The sequence below is a fragment of the Oryx dammah genome, unplaced genomic scaffold (assembly GCF_014754425.2).
Source record: "Oryx dammah isolate SB20612 unplaced genomic scaffold, SCBI_Odam_1.1 HiC_scaffold_11, whole genome shotgun sequence".
NCBI lineage: Eukaryota > Metazoa > Chordata > Mammalia > Artiodactyla > Bovidae > Oryx > Oryx dammah.
Genome location: NW_024070195.1, coordinates 26,058,911 through 26,083,792, shown reverse-complemented (window position 1 = coordinate 26,083,792; position 24,882 = coordinate 26,058,911). Strand labels below are relative to the sequence as shown.

The following is a 24,882-nucleotide window of genomic DNA, read 5'->3' as shown; positions in this document are numbered from 1 at the left end:
TCCGGAGCGAGTGGCCGGGTCCGGAGCGAGTGACCGGGTCCCGAGCGAGTGACCAGGTGTGGCCGCCGCCTGAGATGCTACAGCGCCGGCACTGCAGGTGGTACAGCCAAGTAACAACCTCCCCTGCACAGGGAGGGCACCGGCCAGGTAGGACCGGGCTGCGGGAAAAGGGATGCTGCGCATGCGCGTGCGGGGGCGGGGCCGGTGCTTCCTGGAACCAGCAGCCCCGCCCAGTGCTGGGAGGTGAGCTCTCGGAGTGGGAAGGCGCTGGCGGCGAGGTTAGCTTCTGGGTTCCAGGTACGAAGTTTTCCCGTAGATGGCTCCCAACTTTTTTCTTTTCAGCCGCGGGGAGAGCTTGGAGCTGCAGGTGAGCTGTACATCTGGCTGTACCTCGAGATCTTTCTGCCCGTAATTTTCATGCAAAGGTGCAGAAATTGGCAGATAACGATTCCGAGAAACTTGGGAAGATTTTGCAGGGGATGGAGTCTCCTCTTCCGGGGATCGCTTCTCTCCTTTTTCTGGGAAGTCCCCGAATTTCTTCCTTCCAAGGTCCTGAATCTCCTACCTGTCCTCCCTCCTCCTTTCTCGGAGCTAGGGAGAGATGGAGAAAGGGGTGGGACCTTTGGATCATCGCAGAAATGCTTGGTAAGGTTTCAAACCTTCCCAGCACCACCCAGACTTCACTCGAAAATGTCTTCCAAGCCCCAAAGAGTTCAAAGGTGTTAGGTAAAAGACGACCAGGACACCAAAAGACAGGTTTTAATGGCGAAGCGCTCCCGGGCGGGGTTCCGGGACCCCAACGGGGCAGGTCGAGGAAGTCCGCGCGCCGGGACCGTTTTAGAAGTTTGTTTATATATGCACGTTGCGAGGGATGGCCGGTGGGTCGGCTTTAGCCTGCGAATTGTGCTGTTATTGGTCCCCGGGATCCGTTAGGGGGTAGGGACTTCCCCCCGCCGGCGCGGCTCATCATGGCAACCGGCGAAGTGTGCTGTCATTGGTCCCGCTGGTGGGAGGGAGAGGAGGGGCGGCCCATCAGGGCCCCCAGGGTCGACCTTACATTCTAACCCTTTTGATAGGATAAGGGGCGCCGGTATCCTTTCTGGCTACTTCCTGCTGAACTGGGGCTGAGGGTCGTGGCCGGATCCCGGTGTCCGTTAGGGGGCCTCAGGGTCTCTGGACGGGAGTTTGGAGTATGCGGCCACCATCAACATCTGTCCAGTAGCCGTCTGGGTCAGCTCCCTGACCCTCCGGAGGATGATCTGAGAAACAAAGGTCCTGTCAGCAGGATGAGGAGCAAGGCTGTGAGGGGTCTGAGAAGTGGGAGAAGCCATTTTGCCCAAGATTACTTCCACCATCCCGAAAAGTCGGAACCGCCCGACTCGGCCTAAGTCTGATGCTTTCTCTCAGCTCTCGGACCTTGTTCTGAACTATCCCCGAGGCATTAATGAGAAAAAAACCAACAGTCTTCCCTTAGGAACTGACAGGTTCCCCCTTTTTCAGCCGTTAGCAGGTCTAGGGCCCTTCGATTTTGGAGAGCCGGTGCTGCCAGAGAGGTTATCTGGGTTTGTAATGCCATCAGGGAGCCTGCCACCTTGTCCAGGTCTCAATTGAGGTCTGCAGACAGCTTATAGCAAAAGTGCGTGGCTGATCTTAATCCTCCTGCCCCCAGTCCTAAGGCTGTGAATAAACCTCCTCTGAGGAGCAGGGGAGCTGCAGCTAATGCCCTCCGTTGGCAGTGGGTTGGTTGGATCTGGTCTTCCACCGCCTGTGGTGTCAGAATGATCAGATAGGGCGTAAGGAAGACCCGGGGTGCAAGGCTGAGTCCAGTTGGGCGGAAAACATTGTAATAAGGTGGTTTGATTACAGAGAAAGAATATCCCGGGTTTTCCGCATATCGGAGGGTTTGGGGATAGGGGGCCTCGTCTTGAGCCATCACAGGCCACTGTGGTTAACGAGGTGTTGTTGGCCAGAACACAAGAGGCATTGGCTGGTAGATACAGTACCTCAGTGGTCAAGGGTGCCATTGGCCAGGTTACTTTTGTGGCATTTCGAGTGAGATTTTGGCCCTCTACCCATTTGCTGGGGATCGGTTGGGCAAGGAACGATCGGGGTCTCAAGGGAAGACAGAGCCAACCTGAGAGTTTTGGTGAGGTTTCAGTCAAGGTCTGATAGGTGTCATTGAGGCTGGTGAAAATTTGGGATGAAAAATCCAGGGGTTTGAGTGCCTGATGAACCTGGTCTAGGAGTTGTTGGGCTCATGGTGTGGATCAGAGGCTTCAGTTGCTAGCTTTATGAGGTCTTATTGGACCTTATGTTGGATTTGTTTTCGCCTCTGATCTTGGGCCCCTTTCCCGTCTGTCATTCCATAGTGAGTATGCATGGTAAAACAGAGATCTTTGCCTCCAGCTTTATGGCAGTTAGAGGCTGAACTTGATTTGGCTGTCCCAAGGCTCTTGGCCATCCAATACCATTTACCTCCATGAGAGCATGGCTGGGCAGGTGGAGCATAACAGTCTCAGTGGACATAAGTGTAGGCTGTGAACCCAGTTTTTTGTGGTCTCGTTTGGTGTAACCCTGGGGGCAGGGCGTAGGTTGTCCCATCCGTGTTATCATGGCCAGGAGGAATAGTGACAAGAGCATGTTTAGCTATGATATTAGGAGAATGATAAAGGAGAAAAAATCAATTTGAGCTTTTGTGAAAAGGAGGAAGGTCTCCTGTAAGTGCAGATCGGAAATTGCCTGGATGAAAGAGTCATGGTCAATAATCGGGGTAGCCAGCCAGAGGTCTTGTAGTAGGGTCAAGATAAAGTCCTCAAGGCAGGCTAGAGACATATGGCCAGGTCAGGCTGTTCTAAAGGAATAGCACCCCAGGAGTAGTGAACAGATGATAAGGTAAGTAAGGGCCAGTGAAAGTCGGAGTGTGGGTGGTCAGTCCTGGGGGGAGCCGTGACAGCCAGTCCAATGGCGCAAGTTGTGATTGGCAACAGCCACAGTGGATGAGGCCAGTCAAGCATTGGACAGGGCGTGTCACTCACTGGCAGGAGGCAGAGGTGTCTTAGTAAAGGTGAATTGCTGGAGCCGAGAGTCGCTAAGGTCTGACAGGAATTTGGAAGTCAGGAGGTCGGCCAGGCGGTGTGGTGAGAATATAGTTAGGGGTTGATCTAGAATTAGGTTTTTTTTTTTTTTTTTTGCATTTGCGTATAGGGAAGCTGCTGCTGCCAGGGCGCGTAGGCAGGGTAACCATCCCCGGGCGGTGGGGTCTAACTGTTTGGAGATAAATGCCACTGGCAGCATTTCAGGGCCCGCAGGCTGTATGGGGGCTCGAAAGGCTATGCCCCCTTTTTCATCAGTGTACAGGTGATAGGGGAGGTTGGGATTGGGCAGGAAGAGCGGGGAAGAGGACAGCAAAGCTGAGCGGAGGTTGTAGAAAGCTTTTTTGACCTCTGTTTCTGAAGAGAGCGGTCCAGTGGGGGTGTCTTTTGCGGCTGTGTAGAGGGGTTTAGCCAGTGAAGCATAGTTGGGGAGCCAGTACCGGAAGAATCCTGTGAACCCCAAAAAGGACAAGATTTGTTCTCCAGTGGAAGGGGGCAGAGGTCTTGGAGAAGGCTGAGTCTGTCAGTAGTTAGAGCCTTGGTTGTTGGGGTAATCTTTAGACCTAGGTAAGTCACAGAGGTCTGGGTGAGTTGGGCCTTTTGTTGAGATATTTGGTATCCTTTAGAGCTAAGGAAGTTAAGAAGAATAGTGGTATGTGTCTGAGAAAGAGCTTGTGAGGGGCTGCAGAGCAGAAGGTCATCCACATACTGTAAGAGGACACTAGGGGCCAGAGGGCATGTGGCCAGATCCCGGGCCAGTGCCTGGCCAAAAAATGGGGGCTGTCTCTAAACCCTTGGGGGGAGGACTGTCTATGTTAGCTGGGAGGACTGTAAGGTTTCTGGGTCGGTCCATGTGAAAGCAAAGAAGAATTGGCAGTTTGGGTGTAAGGGAATAGTGAAAAAGGCATCTTTGAGGTCTATGACAGTAAAGTGAGTGGTACTGCTAGGGATGTTGGAAAGTAAGGTATAGGGATTGGGGACAATCGGATGGGCAGGGATCGTGGCCTCGTTTATCAGTCGAAGGTCCTGGATCAGTCGGTAGCCACCAGCAGCTTTCGGTACCAGGAGAATGGGGGTACTGCAGGACGAGGCCATGGGGACCAGGAGGCCCTGGCCTAAGAGACGGTCTATGATTGGCTTAAGACCGCGTAGGTGAGTCTGAGAGATGGGGAATTGAGGGCGGCTTGGGAAGTGGGAAGGATCATGTAGTTTAATCAGGATGGGGGTGTGATGGGTTGCTACCAGAGGGATTTCAGTGTCCCAGATGGTAGGGTCGACAATTGGAGCCTCAGGGGAGCAAAGGAGGAGTGCGGGCAAAGTGAGAGATTGGGAAAATGAGAGAGGTAGGTGAATGGTGGTCCCAAGCTTAGCTAAAATGTCTCGCCCCAGCAGGGGAGTGGGGCATGAAGGGATTATCAGAAAAGAGTGTGCGAACAGGAAGTGGTCAAGCTGACAGGGCTGTGGCCCAGTCTGCAAGGGTCGTGAAGATGTGCCATCTATACCCACCACTGAGACCTGGGAAGGATGCCAGGTGTCCCCGAAGGAGGGAAGGACCGAGTAAGCAGCCCCTGTATCCATCAAGAAATTGATAGACTTACCCGCCACTTGAAGCATTATCCTGGGCTCGGCTTGGGTGATGGGGGTCCCCGAGTCTGGGCGCCGTCAATCTTTATCAAAGGAGAGAAGTTCCAAGGTGGGGTGCGGGGAGGAAATGTCCTTTTGGGAGCCCAGACCTTGGCCCGGTAAGGCCGGGGCCTGCGTCGCCCGGGGACGATCACTCGCCCAATGTCCCGGCTGTTTGTAACGAGGGCACGGCTTTGTCGGGGGCCGGGGGTTTGGGCATTGGCCGGCCCAGTGGCCCTCATGACTGCATTTGAAGCAGGCTCCTGGCGGTGGCTTCTGGGGACCCACCCTCTGTCCCGTGGCCGGCTGCAGGGCTGCTACCAGTGCCTGGGTGTGTCTCTCAAGAAGGTTAGCCAGGAGTTCGGCTTTTTGGTTAAGCCTTGCCTTGCGGCTGGCTTCCGTGGCTTCTTCCCGGGCGTTGTAAACCTTAAAAGGCTATTTTTACCAGGTCTCGGAGGGGGGTCTGAGGTCCATCCTCAACCTTGGAGAGTTTTTTTCTGATGTCTGAAGCTGATTGGGATATAAAATGGTTGGCTAGGGTAGTAACCCCCGCCGGAGAATCTGGGGCAATCCGGGTGGGTATAGGTGGTGAGAGCCTCTGTCAGCCTGTTAAGAAAGGCTGCTGGGTTTTCATCGGGGCCCTGGGTCACTTCATCTAGCTTAAGTAGGTTTACTACCTTAAGGGAGGTGGTCTCCATTCCCTCTAATAGGCATTCTATCATGTATTGAATGTTGGCCTTCCCTCTTTGTCCCTCTTGATAGCCCCAGTCTGGGTCTACGTCTGGAATAGCAGCCGCTCCGGGTGGCCGAGTAGGGTCAGCTGGGTTGGCTAGATGCCTCCAGTCTGCTATCTCCCTTGCTGCGGCCCAAATGGCCTTTCTTTCTTCTGGGGTAGTAGTGGACCCCAGGATGACAAACATGTCTTGCCAGGTGAGGGCGTAAGACCGAGACAGCTGGGTGAAGTTTTTGATGTAGTTGGAGGGGTTGGCCGAGTAGGGGCCTAGCCGCTGTTAAATATGGGCAAGATGTTGGAGTGAAAAGGGCACGTGGACATGGGTGCGATCCTCTGGGCCGGCCACCTGGCGGAGAGGAAGCAGGGGAGCTGGCGGCAGACTGGCAGCGATCTGCAACCTTGTGTGTGAGCTGACTGGTGAGTCAGAAAGCGGGGGGCATGGAGGAAGGGGTGGATATTGAGGTGGAGCCACGCGAGCGGCGGGAGGCATAGTCACAGGAGAGCTGGGCTGTGAGAGTGGTGGGGGAGGAGGCGATGGCGGGGGAAGGGGTGGATGGAGAGACGGAGCCAAGGATGGAGTCAAGGGGGTGGCGGGAGGCACAGTCACAGGACAGCTGGGTATGGAGGGAGTGGGTGAGGGCGATAGAGGGGAGGTTGGTGTGGGGGAGGTCGGTGAAGCCGGGCACAAAGGGAGGGGCGGATATAGAGGCGGCTTTGTCACAGGAGGGCTGGGCTGTGAGGGCGGTGGAGGAGGGGAAGACATGGGAGAAGTTGGCAAGGGCGATAGTTAGAAGAATTTCAGAAGGGGAACAGCGGGTATACAGGGTGGGATGGGAGCACCACAGCCAGAAAGCCCGTACGTAGGGGACCTCAGACCATTTTCCTGTCCTCCGGCAGTAATTATCTAAGTCACAGAGGATGTTTAAATCGAAAGTTCTGGTTGGTGGCCATTGTGAGCCGTTATCTAAAGAATATTGGGGCCATGCCTCATAACAAAGTTCGGTTAAGCATTTGGAACGAATTTCTCCGGAGATATGTAGAGTTCTGAGGTTGGCAAGGAAACATTCTAGTGGTGTAGACCAGGAACGGTCAGGCTTGGAGGGAGCTGCCTCCATGGCGAATATGAAACGAAGGTCCTGGACCAGTCGTTAACGGGGCTGGCAGTGGTCCGGTCAGGCGTCCCCGAACGGGCCGTCAACCCAGCGAGGAGAAGGCCACTCAGCCAAGATGGACGTCTCCAAATTGACAGGCGGCGAGGAAGCAAGCCTGGCTTGCGGAGGAGGGGTCCCGACGCGGCCGCGATTCACCGGAACCGGGACACCCTAGGCATAATTGCCACGGAAGCAAAAACCCCCAGAGCCCGACCGATGGAACTTACCCCGTATCCTGCCAGACGGTTGAATGGTCCCGGAGGGGTGATGGGGTGACCTGGTCCGGTGCGGGCCAGACCCGAGGGGGCCGCAAATCCCGCTCATCGCGGGATGGGCCCTCGCCTTGGGCCCCACATTGGGCGCCAAGTGTTAGGTAAAGATGACCAGGACACCAAAAGAGTGTCTAACAGGCTTTAATGGGGAAGCGCTCCCGTGTGGGGTTCCCGGACCCAAACAGGGGAGTTTGAGGAAGTCCGCGCGCCCAGACTGTGTTAGAAGTTTGTTTATATATGCACATTGCGAGGGATGGCCGGTGGGGCGGCTTTAGCCAGCGAAGTATGCTGTTATTGGTCCCCAGGATCCGGGAGGCTCCCTCCGTTAGTGGGTAGGGACTTCCCCTCGCCGGCAGGGGAGAGTAGGGGTGGCTCATCATGGCAACCGGCAAAGTGTGCTGTCATTGGTTCCCGGGATCTGGGAGGATCCTTCCGTTAGGGACCTTCTCGACGGTGGGAGGGAGAGGAGGGGCGGCCCATCATGGCCCCTGGGGTCCGACCTTACAAAAGGTAGGTAATTATTGATACTCAGCATATGGAAATGCTTTTTATATAATAGCTTAGGGAGATCTCTTAGTGGGTTCTCCAAATTTCGGAGGGCTAGGGACAAGGCAAGGCCCTGTCACCTAGTTTTGTGTGCTGTGCAGTAAGTCGTTTTGCTGCATTGCACCCAAGATGCTTTCTGGCCTTTCCAAGGGCTGGGCATTGCATTTGCGATGGGAGCACGTGATGCATCACGTACACCATCTTCATTCCCGTCCCCGCCTTGTTAACGCAGCCTCTGGCTTGCCTGTGTGATTCTGAGCAAATCAAATAGTCCTGCAACAGAAAAGGAGCGATAGGGCGAATTGCCTTTTGTTGGGATTTTCGCTGTAAACCCTTACAACAGTTGAGAATAGATTTCTTTTGCCTCCTTAGAACGACACTCGGCTCCCTAAGGATATGAAGGGCTTTTTCCTGGCAATAGAGCTATACCGAGGGTAGGTCGGTTTCAGAGTATCTTAAGGCAGAAGTTATTCCTGAGTTTAGTCCTCAAGGACCTTGACTGGTGCAGAGGAGAGAGCTCAAGGAAAGTGACTGTACATCAGGGCCCCAAGAGAGGATCAGAGGAAAAACTGGGGGGCTCAGAGGAGGGAAAGGAACCAGCCTTCCGCAGCAGGTGATTGACTTAAGGAAAAAATTAGGGTCCTAAGTTACCACCTGATGATGACTGATCTCTCTCATAACTTCACCTCTGTATGTAAGGATGTTTCCTGACTGTGTGTTGGTCATCTTAGACTGAATATGTTGTTTCCCTGTCTCAGGAAACAGCATCAAGGCTCTCCTCCCCACTAGTGGTCCAAGCCAGAGACTCATCCCGTCCCTGTTCCCCCCACCCCCACTCCCCCACTCTGGGCTTGTTGACTCAACCCCCTGACCTGTCCACCTCACTCCACTCTCATTTCTCCAGGCCAGACCACCATCACCTCTTGCTTGGCTTACTGCATCAGTGTCCCAGCCCATCTTTACCAGACTCCCTTTACAGGGCTTCCAGGAGTAGTCTGGCCCTTACGCAGCAGCGCCCACTCTTTTCACACCCCTTGCACTTCTCTCCGTTTTAAAACCATGCCATACTGTCTCACGCCACTAGGCTTTTGTAGGTGTCTCCCTTCTGCCTAGCACACACCCTTCCTTGCCAGACTCCTCCCTTGCTTTACTCCTGCCCACCTCAAGGCCCCAGCTGGGTCCCTGCTTCCTCACAGAATGAAGCTTAGGCTGCCAGCCTGGGAGGGTGAAGCTCCTGGTTATAGGGCCTGTGCCTCTCTGAGGGCTCCCTCAGGCAGCTGCGGCCTTCCTGGTGCTGCTCTGGAAGTCCTGGAAGACCAGGGCTGTGTCCATCAGTGGGGCTTTCCATCTCTTCCTGCTGCCTGCACATAGAAGACACCCAAGAGATAGTCGTTGATGTAATTGAGTATACATGCAAGTTATATCGGTAATATTACGGTTTGAGTCTATGAACGCCTGCATCATAAATCACCCTGCCTCAGTTGATTTCTCATTGTGCTGAAGTAGTATTGCCCTTGTTCACATCAAGCTTAAAAATGGGTATAAGAGTGAAAGGGAGGAATCATCATTTGAGCAGCTAATATTTGTTGGGTGTTCAGTGTGTGCCAGGCATGGGTTCTGAGTGCCTTACAACGTTAACTCATTTCATCACCACAGCACCTCTGTGAGGCAGGTATTTTTATTATCCCTGCTTTACAGATAGAGAAACTGAGATACAGAGAGATTAAGGAAGGTGCCTAACATTACACATTGGTGAAGCCAAGCATACACTGTGGAATGTGATGGGCTCCTTGAGAAAGACAGGAAGTAGGACCGGATGCGAGGTGCTCACAGGGCTGAGGGTGATAGGTCTCCAGGTGGAAGCCAGTGCAGGGTGGGCTAAGCTACGAGGCCAAGAAGTGCTTAACCCAGAATTCAAAACTTTCAGGAACTTGAGTCTCACTTGCACGTTCACTCTTTTGGCAGCTAACTTAGTTTTTGGAAGTACTACTGATTAGGAATGAAACTTCTCTAAGTCTGCTATCTTGGTTCTGCTGTGTGACCTCGGGGCTGCTGCTTGCCTTTTCTGTTCTTTAGTCGCCTCATCTGCCAAGTGGATAATGATAGTACTTGCCTCCTGGGGTTGTGGTGGTAATTAAATGAGCTGGTACATATAAGGCCTTGCAGTGGTGCCTGGCACGTGGTAACTGCTCAGGAACGACATCCTCATTATGATTTATCCGTGGTTTTGGAACACAGGTCCTTCCTTCTTCTATATTCAGCCCCACTGGACCACATCTTGGGCATCAACAACCATCCTGTTTTAATTCTTCATCCCACAGACATTGAGAATTTTCCATCGTTGCCTCCTTTTCAGCGCCATCACCTCCTGTGCCTTGGGCTCCCAACCCCAGACCCTTCCTCACAGTAAGTGCTAGCTTACTCTACTTTTCCATTCTTCTGGGTGAGTTTGTTACCAGTTGCTACAGAGAATTAAAGACCAGATTAACCTAAATGACAAACAGTGAGAAAATTGTGAAAATACAAAAAATTCTCATATACCATTCCTCGTGTATACAAAGATAATTATTTTTCCCAGGGAGAAAATAGAGATGTAAAAAGATGTGCAGTCACCGCCAGGAATCTTAGAATTAAAAAAAAAAAAAAAAAAACTCTAGAGCTTATCTCGTCTGTTCCCCTCACTTTGGGGGAGTTGGCCTTTTAGGGATGGGGCATGGTCCAGGGTCCAGCAGCCACTAGTGACCAGAGGCCTTGTGTCCAGCCTGTAGCCAGCACTCTCCTACGTCTTGGAGAATTCCAAGCAGGATTTCCATGGAGTTTCTTCGAACTTTTCACCCGTGGGTGTTTCAGCTGCTTCTGTGAGGCTTGCAGGATCTCACAGTCACTCAGTTAACTTCTGCCAGGGTTGCACTGCATCGCATCCTTCAGTGGTTTCCCGTGGACCAAGCGTGGGTGTCTCTGCCACCACAGGAGAGCTGTCTCACAACAAAGAGCACGTTGAAAGGGCATCAGTCAACAAGCACACATCCTTGTTACCCCTTTCCTGTTCTTAGGTGTGAAGAGGAGCGGGTACAAAAAGGAAAGAATTACAAGATAGAGTTAAGGTCAAGGAAGTTAGAAGAGCAGACGGCTGCAGACCAGGTGGACGGTGCAGGTGGGAGTGGTTAAGGAGGTTAGGGGTGTGGCTGAGAGGGGGCGTGGTTAAGGAGACTAGGGGTATGGCTGAGAAGGGGCGTGGTTAAGGAGACTAGGGGTGTGGCTGAGAAGGGGCGTAGTTAAGGAGGTTAGGGGTGTGGCTGAGAGGGGCGTGGTTAAGGAGGTTAGGGGTGTGGCTGAGAAGGGACATCGTTAAGGAAGTTAGGGGTGTGGCTGAGAAAGAAAGCAGGTTCAGAGGGAGATGGTTCCTAGAGAATGTAGGTCCGGGAGAAGGGGGCAAGTTCCAGGCACGGGAATGCAAAGTGAACATGGCAGGGTCACTGACCCGCTAGGAGACCAGGCTAACCAGAGCAGAAGTCTTGCTGGGGAGGTGGAAAGGCGTCCCCACCTGAGAGGACAGCAAGTCTTGGCAGACGGGAAAGGAAAATCAGCCTCAGGTGTCTCCCTGAGTGATCTTGAGAGTGATGAGGGTGAGGGGGACGGCGGCTGAGTGCCCTTGGGAGAGGGGGAAGATCTAGCTGCGCTTTTCTTAGTGAACTAGAGAAATTAATTTATATAATTCTGTGGAATGCACATCATTTTTATATGCATTTGCTCCCCCAGACTCTTTTTATCTTGTAAAATATGTCCCTTCCCCCTTGCTTTAGACTTGAACCTTGCCAATGGACCTGATTGGTTTTAGTTATGCAGCCATGGTGACATTCGGAAGCATTTTGGGATATAAGCGGACAGGTGAGGCCAAACCAGATTTTTCGTCAAAAGGACCTGGTGGGAGGTTGTGCTGGGATCCTCTGAGGAGTCTATAAATAGGACATGAAGTCCTCAGGTGGCTGAGGACCAGCATGTGGTGGGAGGATTCGGGGAAGTAGGGGGGTTCCCTGCGGCTGGGTGAACAGAGCCTGTCATTCCAGAGCCTGGGTGTCTGGGTCTCCCTTCATCTGTTAATATCAGTTGCATAATTATTTGACTTAACCTCCTCAGGGCTACTCACTCATTATCAGATGAGTTTGTTTTTTTGTTACATACTCATAGTGTCAAAAGGGCTTCCCTTGTGGCTCAGGCTGGTAAAGAATCCGCCTGTAATGTGAGAGAGCTGGGTTTGATCCCTGGGTTGAGAAGATATCCTGGAGAAGGGAACAGCTACCCACTCCACTTTTCTGGCCTGGAGAATTCTATGGACTATATAGTCCATGGGGTCGCAAAAGTGTCAAAAAACTGAATTATGTTGATGTTGTATGTTGCAACAGAAAATTTGTTCAATACTTAGATATAATATCTGAAGTGGTCTCTTCATCTCTGTCCCAAGATGGAGAAAACATGCAGCTGATAAAAGACTTTCATGGAGAAAAAAATGAAAGGCCAAGTTTTCTATTTTAGTTTGTTTTAAGGTAAATGCATTTATATAGTCACAGTGTCCCACAATTCTCTTTCTTATTTCTTTAGAAATTCATAAAATGAAGTTATATTTGGAAGACTGTTTTATTAGTGACATTGGAGGACTTGAATTTCAGGTCTCTATGGTTTTGAAAGTTACTTCTTTTAGTGATTTTTTGCTGCTGCTGCTGCTAAGTCGCTTCAGTCATGTCTGACTCTGTGCGACCCCATAGATGGCAGCCCACCAGGCTCCCCCGTCCCTGGGATCCTCCAGGCAAGAATACTGGAGTAGGATGCCATTTCCTTCTCCAGTGCATGAAAGTGAAGTCGCTCAGTCGTGTCTGACTCCTAGTGACCCCATGGACTGTAGCCCACCAGGCCCCTCCATCCATGGGATTTTCTAGGCAAGAGTACTGGAGTCGGGTGCTAGTGACTTTTCTGAGTGAGCGCGCGCACGTGCGTGCATTGCTGTAATGGTTCTTAACCCTGCTGCAATCTGAATTTTCTGTAGATGTTTTAAAAAACAGAGATGCCTTATAACTGAATCACTTTGCTGTACATCAGTAACTAACACAACACTGTAAATCAATTATACTTCAATAAAAATAAATGATACATTTAAATCCCTCGCCTCAAAAAAAACCCCAGAGGTGCCTTGACCTTAGAGATTCCAATCTGATAGATTCTAAATAGAGTGAGTGCCTTGAAGTGGGGACTATGTGCGTTGGTCACAGTATCACTGATGTGTACCCTCTTGCTCCCTACCCGGGGCAGAGGAAGTCCTCGCTGTCTGTCTGGGTGCCCAGGGCAACGCTGGGTGGGTATTGGCTGGGGAAGGGGATGGGTTGGCAGCTGGTTAGCTGAATCAGTGACCAGGTTTTTCCTGTTACTCATTGTGGTTCTGATCCACCCCTGAATCCTGATGTGTTGAGGCTGGAAGCTTTGTTAATTACTCAGGACAGAACCACTGCTTGGTTTGCATAGGACCCCCTCTACCTCCATGAGTTGAAAACTCATTTATCTTATTTTTATCATCACAACCTGAGAGTGAAATAATAGAGGCAAAGAGAATAGGGGGAATAAAAGAGGGGCATAAAGAAGTTAGATAATTGTCTAAGATCATGCAGTTGCCATTGGAAGTACTACTCCAAGGCAGGCTTTAACTCCACACCCATCCCTCCCATTGCTGTGTACTTGGGGTTCTGCATGAAACAGTCATTTCTTAGAAACTGTCCATGGATAGCTGATACATGATTTGGCCTTGTCCAGTTACATTGCCCAAGAAGAAACACATTTTTTCCACTTGTTGCATATATCACACATTAAGTGATAAAGGCATGTCTTCATTTGCGGAATTTCTATCTATCTGAACCCTTACTTTTTTTTTCCCCTCCAGGTGATGTTCTGTCTCTGATTGCTGGTCTTTTCATTGGATTTTTGGCTGGCTATGGAGCTTACCGTGTCTCCAATAACAAGCGAGATGTAAAGCTGTCACTGTGTAAGGCGTTTTTTCCCTGGTTATGCAGAATCAAAGCTTGGGGGTAGCTTTTTAATACCCAGCCCAGGTGTCCTAGAAAATACTGGTGAGCTGGCAGGTGGCAAAATGCTTGTATGGAGATGGAACACTTGTTCCTTGTTCCTTTCTACACATACCCGATCAAAAGTAATGATGTTGCTGCCAGGCCTCAGAAGAATATTTCTGTAAAGTTTGTTACTAGGAAGAGAAAATAAAATTAGAAAAAATGAGGAATTATGTCTGAATTTTCTGCTAACCCTTCTAAAAGCATGTTAGCAAGTTTTATTGAATTTACAGACTGCTTTTAGATCCCACTTTGCCTTAAGATTGAACCTAGGAAAGCAAGGCTGGGGCTTCCCTGACTGTCCAGTGATTGAGACTTTGCCTTCTAATGCAGGGAGTGTAGGTCTGAACTTCTGGTCAGGGCACTAGGTCCCACATGCTGCAACTAAGACCTGGCACAGCCAAATAAATAAATATTTTTAAAAATGATGCACATATATTGGGCATTTTATTCATATGCACTTAAACAGTTAATATATCTTATTGCCAGTCATGTTGATTTGTGTATCAGCAAGTGATTTTGCCTTTAAAGTTGTTCTTAAATTGTGATATCAATGGCTTAGTCTCTTATGTAATCTCTTATCATAGTGGTTCAGCTCCTAAAAAGCTGGTATGGTGCTTCTGAATTTGTATTATTATTAGACTATTGTTATATATTTTGTCTCCAAGTCTTCATTTTTTTGAAAATGGAATGCTACGAAATAAAGCCAGCCTTTTCCTGCTATTATTTTATTAATCAGTCTTACTTTAAAGATTCACTTTAGAAACTGATTCTTTTCCTTCCATTTATTGGATGTCTCCTGTGAGTCTAGGCATACTGCCTAGTATTCCTGAGGAAACTTGGAAAAGATACAGTCCTGGCCTTCCCAGGAGTGTTCTATAAATAGAAATTTAAGTTAGAAAAACACTTTTTCTTTTCAAGATATTTCAGTAATGGATTTTAACAGGCTTGTTTACTCAGAAACCTTTTTGATTAGCTAATTTATAAAGTATTTTGACAGAACACTTTATCTTTTCAAGAACATAGCAACTCAGTACCAACATATAATCACTGTTATATTAAAAAGCTGAAATCAAATCCATCTGTTTCACAAGCAAGCACTGATAACATGTTTGAGGCCCTGGTTCATGCACTGGTCTGTTTTTTAGTTGCAGCTTACTTCCTGACCACCATGATGGGGGTGAGATTTAAGAGGTCCAAGAAAATCATGCCAGCTGGAGTGGTTGCAGGTTTAAGGTAAGAAAAACCTATTTTGATCTATTCTTTCCTCTGCTGTCATTTTGAAGTGCTGAATTTTGGGCAAAAGTCAGTTTTAACTTGAAAGGTCAAAGTAATTTTTATTATAGTTAGCATGACTATAAAACCTTAAAACATCATCCATTCAATCAATTGCTGACATTTATGTGCCTGGGAATGTTTTTTACCAAATACACTTAGTGTTGCTATAGTATCTGATCACATGTACACAATTACCTTTTTCAGAATAAAGATTTAAAATCAGCCTCATTTTTTCTCATGATTTACCTGTCTGACACAGTAAGTATATTCATTTGAATCTGATATCTCTCTTAGAGAGTTTGACAGTAACAGTCTCTCACAGTTATTTTGAGTTTTTAAGGGAGAAAACTTAATATTTTAAAAAAAGATAAACAGGGAGCTTCACATTTCTCTTAATCTCAGTAATTCTTTCCATGAGATTAAGCACATTCCCAAGTAAAAATTTGTGCATAACATTTTAAATTCTTCTTGGAAGCTGCCTTTATATGTTGAAAGCTGTCAATGTATTCATTTTCTTTGATGAAGGTTTTCACTTTTGGCAATTTATGCTAAAAAAATAATGAGATATATACAAAGACTGATGTCTATTACAACTCTGTGTCTAGTTGAAGATATGATGAGCTGAAAAATTAGAAGCAGCTTGAAAATTCACCAGTAAGGAAATGGTTCAATAATTGTTCTTCCACTTAGTGGATTATTGAGCAAGCATTGCATCTCATGTTTTCAAAAACTATTTAGTGATTGTTTGAAAATATTAATGACAAAATAGGAGATGAAAACAAAGTCTGTGTATAGAAAAACAAGATAGGAAGGAAATACTTCAAATACTTCATGTTAGTAACGGAATGAGAAATTTTCTGCTTTCTACTTTTCAATAGAATTTTCTAGCGTGACTGGATATAATGTTTATGATTTGGGAACAAGTGTGATTATACAGGCCTGATTTCTAATGAGAGTCCTGTTCTAATGATGATACTTGGTGGTGGAAAGTCAAAGTAGGGTTTATAGGTTAAAAAGATACAACTTCAAGCTTGGAAAGTAGCTGAGATTGTAATAATAACACAAAATTGCCCCTTGATGAGTTTTTCAAGCTCCTTGCCTTTACTATCTATTGAAAATTTTGTTTCCTAACCTTTCTCTTATGAAAGTTCAGCCCAGATTTTCAGAACATTAAATTCTGATTTTTCTCCTTCACTTAGTGAACATTTTTTAAGTGGCCAGTTCAGTCACATCTGGGAAGTTCAAGTACAGGGATCCTGAGAGCATCTCTGGCCCAGTGAGTAGCAGCAGAGCCGCACCCTGGAAGCCAGGGTCCAGTACCACACAGGTTAGGTGGGCACGTGAGCCTTCTCTCACCTCCTGAGTCACCTCCCCTTGCCTGCCTTTTGTTTTAATCCAGCCTCTTGATGATCCTGAGACTTCACTTACTGCTGCTTTGAGAATCCAAAGAAAGTGAAAACTAAATCTGAGTCGTTCTGCTCTAACGGCCAGAAGTCTACTGTTTGTACCGAAAAGATAAATTCCAGTATGGAATGTTCAATGTGGTCTTATTTTATGTTGGAAACTACCCAAGAAACACTGTCGCCTCTAATATGGACACTAGTTTGAAGGATTTTTGTTTTTTTTTTTAATAAATAGTTTAACTGTTTTCTAATTGTTAGATTCTGATTTCATTAAAGATATTTTAATGAAATTGTGATGTACATCATAAATTGTGATGTACTCTTTGATTTTCTATGTCATGTTTTAGAGATGGTAGTTCCAAATACTCATGTCTGGAGTAAGTTTAAACTATAAACTATAACTTATCAGATGATGGAATGCCCTAAGTGGGCTTCATAGAATGCTCTTGTATCTATTTGTCATTTGTGTTATATTCGATTTTTTTTTCCATTTTAATTGTATTTCTGCCAGTGGTTTTTTTTTCCTTTAATAAACTTCATCTCCAGCACACTCTGTACAAACAGAATGTATTCAGTATTCAAATAAAAGACCTGTTTTAAGCCTGTTTCTTTCATTTTAAAGTCTTCTCTATATCCTCATCATCTTTAACAGTATTTTTTAAGGATTCTATTCTACTCCCTTTATAATAACAGAAAATAAATAAAAGTTTAAATGTTTACAATTTGGAATAATAAAAAATATTAAGAAAATATACTGATACATGGCTCCCTGATTGTCATTCCTTAATATTTTATGTTAAATAGTGTTAAACCACTGAGGGCATCAGATCACCCTCATTCTATACTGTGAAGATCAACTACAATTAATTAACTACCATCCTCAAAACCAACAGCAAGAAACATCTCTATTTCCGGGGAATCCTGCCATTTTCAGAAGACAAGACAGATGCAAAGATGAAAAAAAAAATCTGTCTTCCCCTTATTCACTTACAAAATATTTTCAATATTATTGCATGTTATAGGAACTCATTGTAGACGAATCAGAAAATATGGATAAGCTAAAAACATTTGTCCTCCTTACCGGCCTTTTTTCTCAGATTGAGCAGGTGTTTAATAGATGTGCGTTTTTCCTTGTGGCTATCTATGTCTTAATGAGTAGAAACACGGCATTCACAAGGTAGAAATTGGGTGCTTAATTACGTTTAAAAAGAATCCTGTGTGAGAGTGGAGTGTGTGTAAGGGCGTCTCTTCTTTTTTCCCCTCTCCTCTTTGTTTTCACAAAATAAGTTCTCGTTCACACTACTATATATTTTTAAAATAGGTAACCAACAAATACCTACTGTATAGCACAGGGGACTATATTCAGTATTTTGTAATAACCTGTGATGGAAAATAATCTAAAAAAAAGATGAGAACTGAATAACTTTGCTGTATACCTGAAACTAACACAACATTGTAAATTAACTGTATTTCAGTAAGTTTTTTAAGAAAACCCGAAATAAGTTATCTCTGGGTCTGCTCATGATGCCCAGTATTAAGGCTTTCTCTCCACCTCCTCCTCTTCTGTGTCCCCAAACTTTCTCATTTCAGACAGTTGGTGGTGGGCATCCCCCTCTTTCTCTCTCACATATTTTCACCAGCAAAAGAAAACAGAGAGGGGGGGAGGAGCTGACACAATCACCTTGGTGCTCTTCTACAAGCCTTTGTTTGATTCTTGGGAAGCCCAGAGACATTAAGTGATTTTCCTAAAGTCCCTAAGCTAAAGGGTGGTAAGGACCAGGGCTGGGATCTCTTCTCTCCAAGCCCACCACCTTCTGGATACTCATATCTTAGCAAATGTTTCATTTGTATTTAACTACTTTTGATAGGAAGAAGCCATGTTCCAAAATTAATAACAAATACAAGAATACAGATAGGGGTAACCAAAATAAACCAAAGCTTCCCCCAAAGCATTTTCCCCTAAATTTAAAGATTACTTGTGACTTTTATGAAGTGTGACTTGAAGAAAAAAAAAAAAAGCATATGTTCCTGATTTCAATTTCTCCTAAAATTTCTCATGTCAGGAACTGCAGGCTAATTTTTTGCTGTCTGGTTTGGCAAGCCTCCAGAAGCTCCCGAGTGGAGCCCAGTCTAAAATTCCAATGGGGCCATTCTTGTTACCTTGTTAGGCCTTGCGGGCAGCTGGGGAAGAGGTGAGAGGGTAGCTGTGAACCCCGCCAGGCCCATGGGTGCAGTCTGGGTGGGGCCATGAAACATCCTGGGATGCATCAGAAGTCCAAATAGATACCGTCAAAAGAGTTTTCTGGTATATTAAGATTGACTTTCTCCAGATTACACAGAAAAGTTTTCCCAGCAGAACTTTGTTTTTAAAAAATGATGTGTTTTTCTCAATTTTTCAATGTGCTTACAGGCTTACTATGTGAGGGCTTACTATCTGCAGGGGCTTCAAAGATAAAGTGCAGCTGTTTTGGCAAAGTTGTATATGCTAGAGCATGATGATTCAACTTCTGAAAATTTGCTATGACTCACATCGTAAGGGAAATTTGGGCACAGAAGGTGAATATTGACTAGGAACTTTCTTCTAATCCTGGCTGGCTCGGATGGTGCCAACACTGAAAATAAAAACCATGAGGAAATCAGAAGACCCAGGAACAGCATCACATAGCTTAGATTTAGCCCTTCCCCGATTTGAAAAAATTAGATCATCAGAAGAATAAATGACAAGTTAAATGCTATTTTTTATACTAAGCAGTATTTTTTTTTTACTGTTCCTTAACATTAAGAAACAGTTGCCTGTTTCTTAACATTCTTGAGACACAGTTAAACACAGTACTTGGCTGATAAGAAAGAGATGAAAAGCATTGTGTCCCTTTTTTCCTTCCCTCCCTCCCTTCCTTCCTTTGTTAAAATCACTGTTTGCACCACCTTGGATAAGCTCAGTATCAACAACCAGTTACCATAGACTTTGGACACTTTTTTTTTTTCTTTTTTTTCTTGGACACTTATTTAAAAACACTGAGTCATTCATTCACAGCTTAATATTTAAAGAATCAGTGATAAAAAGTGCTTTTTGTTTGGGTATCATATAAAGAGTTTTGTACAACTGCTCCCTAAGTAAGTTCTTAATAATCCCCTGAGATCAAAGTCATTTTCTTATGCTGTTATTTATTTATTTCTTTTTGTCGCTTTGCAGCATGTGGGATCTTAGTTCCCAACAGAGATTGAACCCATGTCCTCTGCATTGGAAGCACAAAAGCGTGGAATCTCAACCACTGGATTGCCAGGGAATTCCCGGCCCCCATCCTTTGAATACATTTACAATTCATTTATTTTACAAGTTTTACAAATTATGCCAGCATACTTATCCATGAAACTCCAGAAAGCTAACGAGTCTAGTTGAGTTGGCAAATCCACACTCTGACTGGTTTTCAGTTTTCTCTTCATCCTTTTTTTTGGTGCAGAAGCAGATGAGTTTTTTCTTCTTCAGTTCAAGCTATGCTTTCAAATAGCTACAGTGTGAAATTATACCTCCCAAAATACTGTATCATCTGGCAAAAGCTTATGGAAGAAAGCCAGACATTGGATTCTCACTTCATTTAGAATAAGATCCAAATTCCTTGACAGGACTGAAGGAGCATGTCATCTGCCATCTGTCACCCCTTCTCATTCTACAAGTGGCTCAGATGGTAAAGAATCTGCCTGCAATGCAAGATAACCGGGTTCAGTCCCTGGGTCGGGAAGACCCTCTGGAGAAGGATATGGCTAAACCCACTCCAGTATTCTTGCCTGGGGAATTCAATGGATAAAGGAGTCTGGTGGGCTACAGCCCACGGGGTCGCAAAGAGTTGGACATGACTGAGCAACTAACTCTTTCTTTCTCATGCCGGAAGCCACCCACTACCCTCCAGGCATGCCTCCTTTGGCTTGGGGTGCCAGACACTGCTTTCCACTCCAGGGCTTTGAAAATTCTGGTGTGTCCATCTGGAACTGTCTTGCCCAACTCCTTGCGTGTCTGCTTCTTTCTTACATTGTGTCTCAGTTTAAATGTCACTTCACCAGAGTGGCCTTCCCTCATCACCCACCTAAAGTAGAGCTCTCTGGCCTTCCCTGGTGGTCCAGTGGCTGAGATGCCACATTCCCAGTGTAGGGGGTCTGGGCTCGATTCCTGGTCAGGGAACTAGATTCCACACACCACAACTAAGACCCAGCACAGCCAAATAAATAAATACATAATAACAACAAAAAAAATAAAAGTAGAGCTCTCATTGGGCAAAGGGTACAAACTTTCAGTTATAGGATAAATAAGTTTTGAGGATCTGATGTATAATGGTGACCCTAGTTGGTAACATGTGTGTAAGCTTCTCAGTCGTGTCTGACTCTTTGCAGCCCCATGGACTCTAGCCCACCAGGTTCCTCTGTCCATGAAATTCTCCAGGCAAGAATACTGGAGTGGGTTGCCATTTCCTTCTCCATGGTAACATTATATTGTATTTTTTAAAAGTAAATATGTAAGGTGATGATGGATGTGTTAATTTGGTGGGGGCAATCATTTCATGATGTATATCAAACATTTTTAAAATACTGTACAATTTTATTTGTCAATTATACTTTGTTAAAGCAGGAAAAGAAAAAGCAGAACTCTGCCCGTCTCCTCCCCCTCTGTCCTCGTCTCTGGGACAGACTCTGTTTGATTTGCTTCACATCCCTATCATGCCGCTCCTGGGTCTCATCCAGGTTGCCCTGCCACACACTGCATTTCTGCCCAACGTCAGACACTGACTGGAGCCTTTTCAGAGCCTTATTCACAAGCCTGAGCTCCGGATGGAGGAGGGCTGTCACTGATAATGTGTTATTTATTTTGTGAAAATTCTGACCTTTTGAAATGAAGCAGGATTGGGTGGGATGAGTGTGACAGCATGTTGGCAAGGAAGGCGTGTGAATCACGAAACTAACATGAGCGGTATGGACAACATGAATGCTAGAGTGAGGGAGGGCGGGGGTCTGGCAGAAGGTTGCTGATAGAAGAGGAGACGGGGCTTGGATTTGCAGTAAAGAAATCAGAGGATAGATATCAGGCAAGACTTTTGAACTATTAGAACTAATATGGTGATTAGTTCATTCGGTAAGAAACCAAAGCTCAAGACTTTGGAGAGACGTCAAGTCAACGCAAAGACTACTTGAGTTTTGGAAGTGACAGCAGAGAGGGAAGGAAATACCAAAGGGAAAACCAGCCAGGGATGAAAGAGGACTTTTTGGATTTGTTTTGGAGTGCTTGTTTTTGCTGTTGGTTTTGAGGGGCAGAGGTATAGATGGCTAAGGGGAGCAGGACAGGAGACCAAAGCCTGACTGTAATTAGACGACAACTTCCCAGAAGAGAGAGTCAGCCTGCGGGGGGGGGGGGCGGGAAGAGAGGAATCGTCCAGAATGACCATCACAGGATAGATTTGTGGGGTTTTGCTTGCCTCCTTTAGTCTTAGCATCATATTTGGGGGTTTAACTGCCTTATAATAAATGGCACATAATTTAAGTGTACAGTTGGATACGTGTGTGTGTTAGTCACTCAGTCGAGTCCGACTCTTTGTGACTCATGGACTGTAGCCTGCCAGGCTCTTCTGTCTATGAAATTCTCCAGGCAAGAATACTGCAGTGGGTTGCCATTCCCTTCTCCCAGGGGTCTTCCTGACCCAGGAATCCAACCCTGGTCTCCCACCTTGCAGGCAGATTCTTTACCATCTGAGCTACCAGGGAAGTCCAAGTGTTGACAGGTATACACCCATGAAAGAATCATAGTCAATATGGTGAACATTGTGTGTCCTATGCCCTTGGACTCGCTTCCCCCTGCTCCTCCCCTACTATGTGTTACTTTCTTGTCAAGATAAACTAGTTTGCATTTTCCAGAATTGTATATAAGTAGAATCATACAAGTGGTTTGTTTTTTTTTTTGGTGTAGTTTCTTCCACTCAGTGTATCATTTTGAAATCCGACTATGTTGTTGTGTGTATTCATTCTTGTTCATTGCAAAGTAGTTGTGTTAGCTTTCTGTGGCCATTGTAACAGATGACCACACACTGGGTGGCTTTAAACAACAGAAATTTATTCCCTCTGGAGGCCTGAAATCAAGGTGTGGACAGGTTGGTGCCTTTTGAAAGCTCTGGGGAAGAATCCGTTCCATGACGCTCTTCTAGCTCCTGTCGCTGCCAGTAGTTCTCAGGGTTCCTCGGCTTGTGGAAGGATCACTCTGATTTGTATCATAGAAACGGAGGATGGAAAAGGACGTGGAATAGATGGACTGATGGAAGAAGGTGAAGAGATGAGGGCATAAGAAAAGTGTCAAGGGGAAAAAAGGAGAACGCTCCAACTTAGCCTTCCATCAGCAGTTTTAGTTTCTCTTGGGAGCAGTTTATGTGGATGTACGATTGTTTAAAATTTTTATTTATTTATTCTAATTAGAGGATAATTACAATATTATGATGGTTTTTGCTGTACATCAACATGAATCGGCCACAGGTATACATATGTTCCCCCCTCATCCTGAACCCCCCTCCCACCTCCCTCCTCACCCTACCCACTCTGGGTTGTCCCAGAGCACAAGCTTCAGAAAAAGCAATTTTTCTGTTCCAGCAAGCAGATTGCTCTCGCCTGAAGAGGCCCCACCTACTCTGAGCAGTGAGTCCGGCGGATGCCATGGCCGAACACTAGGTGGCGCACTTACACTCCCTGGGGTCTGGCATCCTAGGGCTTTAGGAAGCTCTGTGGCTGCGACACCCGCTTCTGCTGTTCTTGGGTGACTTCCCGCAATTACAAATAGAACTGAGCCTAACCCTCCCTTTCTGTCCTAGATCTCTATGATTCCACTCATCTGCCTTTTGCGGCGCAAACCTTCTCAAAAGGGCTGTCAGTGGCTGCCATCTCTATATCAAACTTTCCATGAGAACCTGCCCCCCGCCTCGACCCCACCGTCAGACGTCTGTCTCAGCACCCCGCTGCCGTCTTCAGTTTCCAGCTGTGTGATGCCACACTTCCCTGCCTCACAGACGCCTCCTCCTCAGACTCCTTGGCTGGCCCCGTCCCTTCGAGGCCGTCTCCTCAATCTATCACTGTCCTTGGAACCATGACTTGCGATGCCAGGTCATAGGTCTTGCTGTTTCCGTCTTGGTCTCTCCTGGACTGCTTACTCTGGGCGAAGTTAGTGGATCCATCATGAGGACACTCAAGCAGCCCCATGAAGAGGTGGACAAGGAGGTCTTTTCCAGCAGCTGGGAGAGTGAACCATGTTGGCAGTGGATCCCCCATCCCCAGTCAAGCTTTCAGATGAGTGCAGACCCTGCTGAGGGCTTGACTACAGCCTCCTGGGAGACCCCAATCCAGAACAACCCAACTAAGTTGCTCCCAGATCCCTGACCCTCATAAATTGTCTTGGGTAATAACTGGTCAGCTTGACTTCACTAAACTTTGGGGTGATTTGTTATGTAGCAGGAGATAACAGATACGCTCATGCCTACCTCTCTGACCTCATCTTTCATAGTTTCTCACCATGCCTCCCACCATGCTTGCCTGCCTGCTGTGCCTGAAGTCCACCAAAGTTGTTCCTGACCAAGGCCCTGGTCCCTCTTGTTCAGATCCTGTTACCCTGGGTCTTCTCATACTGTTTTTTTCTGGTCAGTAAGGTCTTAGTCTGCTCTGACCACTCCTTTAGAGTTAACCATTGCCCCATCACCATCCATCACATTGCTCTTTTATTTTCCTTATATAATAGCATTCATTGTTAAGCATAATTAACTTTTAAATTTGATTTATTTATTCATTATCTGAGCAGGAAAATGCTCTTATGTATCATCACATCTTCTGTGCCTTGAAAAATGAAAGAAACAAAATAGGTGCTCAGTAAACATTCGCTAAATAAAACAATGAATAAAAGCTTTTTAATATGGTTTATTGGAACCATAATCCTTAAGAAGATTTTATCAATTTCTGAGTCAAAGTCTAAATTTTTTTAAATGAGGTATGTTTGTCTGGCCTGTTGCCTTAGAATGTTGCAACTATGTTGAAAGCTTCAAAGGACAACATATTCAAACATAGCTGTAGAGTGCAGAGGGGAGGTGAACAAAGATTGTGGGGATCACAGTCAACACGGATTAACCTTGTGCTGACACAGAGCTGCCATGTCCAAGCAGCTCTGGTTGGAAGAATGTTTCTGATACAGATTTGTTCTTCCAGAAAATTTTGGAAAATTGACAAGTTGCTATATACAATGGGCTTCCCTGATGGCTAAGATGGTCAAGAACCTCCTGCAATGCAGAAGACCAGGGTTTGATCACCTGGTCGGTAAGATCCCCTGGAGAATGAAATGGCAACTCACTCCAGTATTCTTGCCTGGAGAATCTCATGGACAGAGGAGCCTGGTGGGCTACAGTCCGTGTGGTTGCAAAGATTTGGACACGACTGAGCTATGAACACAACACTATATATAATAGCTCAAATCTTGATCCAATCCCCCCAGGACATTCAGAGTAATATCTACTTACATTTATATAAATATAAATATGTATTAAAATATATATTTAAAATATGTTTGTAAATACACACATATGTAGTGTATCTCCATGAAAATGCTGGATGATGTAGGGATCAAAGACCAAATGCAAATAACTTTGTAACAGATCTCTGTGTGTTT

The 24,882-nt window shown here is 46.3% G+C and overlaps 1 protein-coding gene across 4 annotated transcripts; it reads left to right on the top strand.

Annotated features, from left to right (window-relative positions):
* The first annotated feature begins 206 nt into the window (after positions 1-206).
* On the top strand, positions 207-16,822 carry TMEM14A (transmembrane protein 14A). 4 transcript variants are annotated; one of them, XM_040249468.1, is made up of 6 exons: positions 207-297; positions 9,739-9,823; positions 11,221-11,305; positions 13,344-13,445; positions 14,676-14,763; positions 16,205-16,822. In XM_040249468.1, exons 3-6 carry the CDS (start codon positions 11,236-11,238, stop codon positions 16,242-16,244), a joined length of 300 nt encoding a protein of 99 aa, XP_040105402.1. In that variant the 5' UTR covers positions 207-297; positions 9,739-9,823; positions 11,221-11,235; the 3' UTR covers positions 16,245-16,822. The 4 variants fall into 4 exon arrangements, with proteins under 4 accessions (XP_040105402.1, XP_040105404.1, XP_040105406.1 ...); XM_040249470.1 differs by having other exon boundaries at positions 228-367; XM_040249472.1 differs by having other exon boundaries at positions 234-297; positions 9,774-9,823.
* Positions 16,823-24,882: the final 8,060 nt, after the last annotated feature.